The sequence below is a fragment of the Halyomorpha halys genome, unplaced genomic scaffold (genome assembly GCF_000696795.3).
Source record: "Halyomorpha halys isolate HHAL.00 unplaced genomic scaffold, Hhal_1.1 Scaffold669.1, whole genome shotgun sequence".
Taxonomy (NCBI): Eukaryota; Metazoa; Arthropoda; class Insecta; order Hemiptera; family Pentatomidae; genus Halyomorpha; species Halyomorpha halys.
Genome location: NW_027107180.1, coordinates 507,519 through 509,911, shown reverse-complemented (window position 1 = coordinate 509,911; position 2,393 = coordinate 507,519). Strand labels below are relative to the sequence as shown.

General features: G+C 24.5%; 1 protein-coding gene across 2 annotated transcripts in view; it reads left to right on the top strand.

The window, feature by feature from the left end:
- Window positions 1-2,116, top strand: part of Hgsnat (Heparan-alpha-glucosaminide N-acetyltransferase) — a 32,243-nt gene extending 30,127 nt beyond the window's left edge. For both annotated transcript variants that reach the window (XM_014427752.2, XM_014427754.3), the window contains exons 11-12: window positions 312-424; window positions 1,741-2,116. In XM_014427752.2, the coding sequence (XP_014283238.1) occupies window positions 312-424; window positions 1,741-1,922 (295 nt within the window). In that variant the 3' untranslated portion in view covers window positions 1,923-2,116. The remainder of the gene's footprint in view (window positions 1-311; window positions 425-1,740) is intronic.
- Window positions 2,117-2,393: the final 277 nt, after the last annotated feature.

Here is a 2,393-nt window from a genome sequence, read left to right as displayed (position 1 = left end):
TATATCTTCAAGCTCTTAATCTTAGGTACTTTTATTTTAAATCTCTTAATTATACTTCCAAGGTTCATATTGCTATCTTTAGACTTAGATTTTTTGGAATTTCGGAATTAATCAATCAGCAAATTAAAAATAATAGAAATAAAATAATGCTCAGTACTCTTGAAAAGCTATTGTACTTTTATCATCAATTGGGAATGAATGTCTTTTCTTTAATCTAATTGATACTTTTATAATAAGTTAATTTTGTATTAGTTTTCAATAAAATTAAAAATCTTTCACTTCATTATCACTTCAAGTTATCTGTTCTACAGGTCCTTGTCTTTTGTACTTGCTACATCATCTTTGGCTTTTTTTGTGCTGACAATAATATATGTCCTTGTCGACGTTAATGGACTGTGGTCAGGAATTCCATTCTATTACCCAGGTTTGTACATATGAATTTATCTTTATTTTTTTTATTTTTTAATTTCCCATTAATTTTTTAATATTTAAAGTTCAGAGGAGAAGTAAAATTTAGATAATTATGATTAAGATGGAATATTGTTAAACCAAATCTAATTTTACCAAAAGTTACAACTCATTTGTATTTAAATATGCTTTTTAAAACAAATATTTCACTAACATTTAGTTAAACAGTGCTGAATAATTTTGTTTTTAAACATGTTTTTTACATTTATAATTCAAGGTCATTCCATAGGTCACTCAAGGTTTGATCCTCTATGTCTCAGATTTTCATAAAGTTTTGTTTATTAAACCAAACCAAACAAATACATTACAAATATATTTTTCATCTAAGTAGTTTTTCTAATATTGACTTAGAATTAATTAGATTAAAATCATTTAATTAGATTCTAGTCATATTTCAAGATGGAGAATCGATAGGATCATGAGTAAACAAAATCTAGATGTTTAATGTCAACTTCTGTTATTTTATTAATAGGTTACTTGTTAATTTTCAATTACCTCTATGCACATTTTTTAATTTTTTAATAGTAGGTTTGATGACTATTTCTTATTTAGCAAACATTACCTGTTTTCTACACAATAATTTTATCTTATTCATTTCTCTTCAAATTGGTTCTTGAATAAAGCATCTCATATTTATTAAGTTATATTATTCCAACAAATCACTATATTTTTTCTATTTATTTTTTTTTAAGCAAGGAATACCTTTTGATATTCATGCAACATTTTGGCAATATAATATGTTTCATATTATTTAATAAATTTTTAGTTAAAAAACAGAGAATGGATATTTTCTCAATAATAAAATTATAAATTATCACTTTAGCCAGTTAATATGATTCATATTAATTAATAAATCTTTTATTAAATGAATGTTTAAAGATATTGCCAATATTTTTGTATATTCATTTAATAAAAGTTAATTAATAAATCTTTTATCCAAAAATAAGCAAAATTTAAACAGTTAATTTTGTTATCCTTTCTGTTATAACATGAATTATAGCACATATTTAACATTTAGGTTTTAATTACTCATGTTCTCATTACTTTTGATCTTGTATTAATGAACTAAACTTATTTTTACACTTTACTCAGTCAGATATTGCACAATATTTAAATTCTAAAATTTTAATTTAATAATTAAAAAAATTGTGTGAATTTTTAAATTATCATGAAGTTATTCATATTTTAGGTCAGTCAACTTTTGGACCCACCCATTGATGTCAAATTGTTATATATTCAAAAATAATTTATTTATGTTTATGATCTGTACAGGAATGAACGCTATTCTACTGTATGCTGGTCACAGCGTAGCTCACAACATGTTCCCATGGCATTGGTCTTACGGACCTATGAATACTCACTTGATGCTGACCACAGAGGCTCTATGGGGTGTGCTGCTCTGGATACTCATATCTTATTGCCTTCATAAGGAGGAGTTTTATCTTGCTCTGTGATCAGTTCTGTTTATATTTTTCAAGACAACCTTATATAATTATTTACCTTTCATTTTTACCAATCAAAAATTAAATTTCCTTTTTAAGTACCATGATTGTACCTGTTTTTAATATATTATATCTATGTATTGTTTTGTTTTTAATTTAAAAATACTCAAATATGTAAAAAATAAATAAATTTGATTACATCTCAATTACAATCATCTTTACATTTGTTCCTTCTTTGTTCACGTTGTCACTTTTATGTTTGGAGTCTATGTTTTGTGATAGTCTCTTGTAGAAACTTAATAATTCAGTTTACTTATTAATCCAAATCCTAAGGCCCCCAAAGCTAAAACTTTAATTCATAGAAGTTTTTGAATAAATGAGAAGTACATTTTGAGAGGTTAAAATAATTCATATTTTTATTAAAAAACTTTTATTTATGGATAAGTTATTTAAAACACTCAGTCTTTGAAATAATCGATTCAG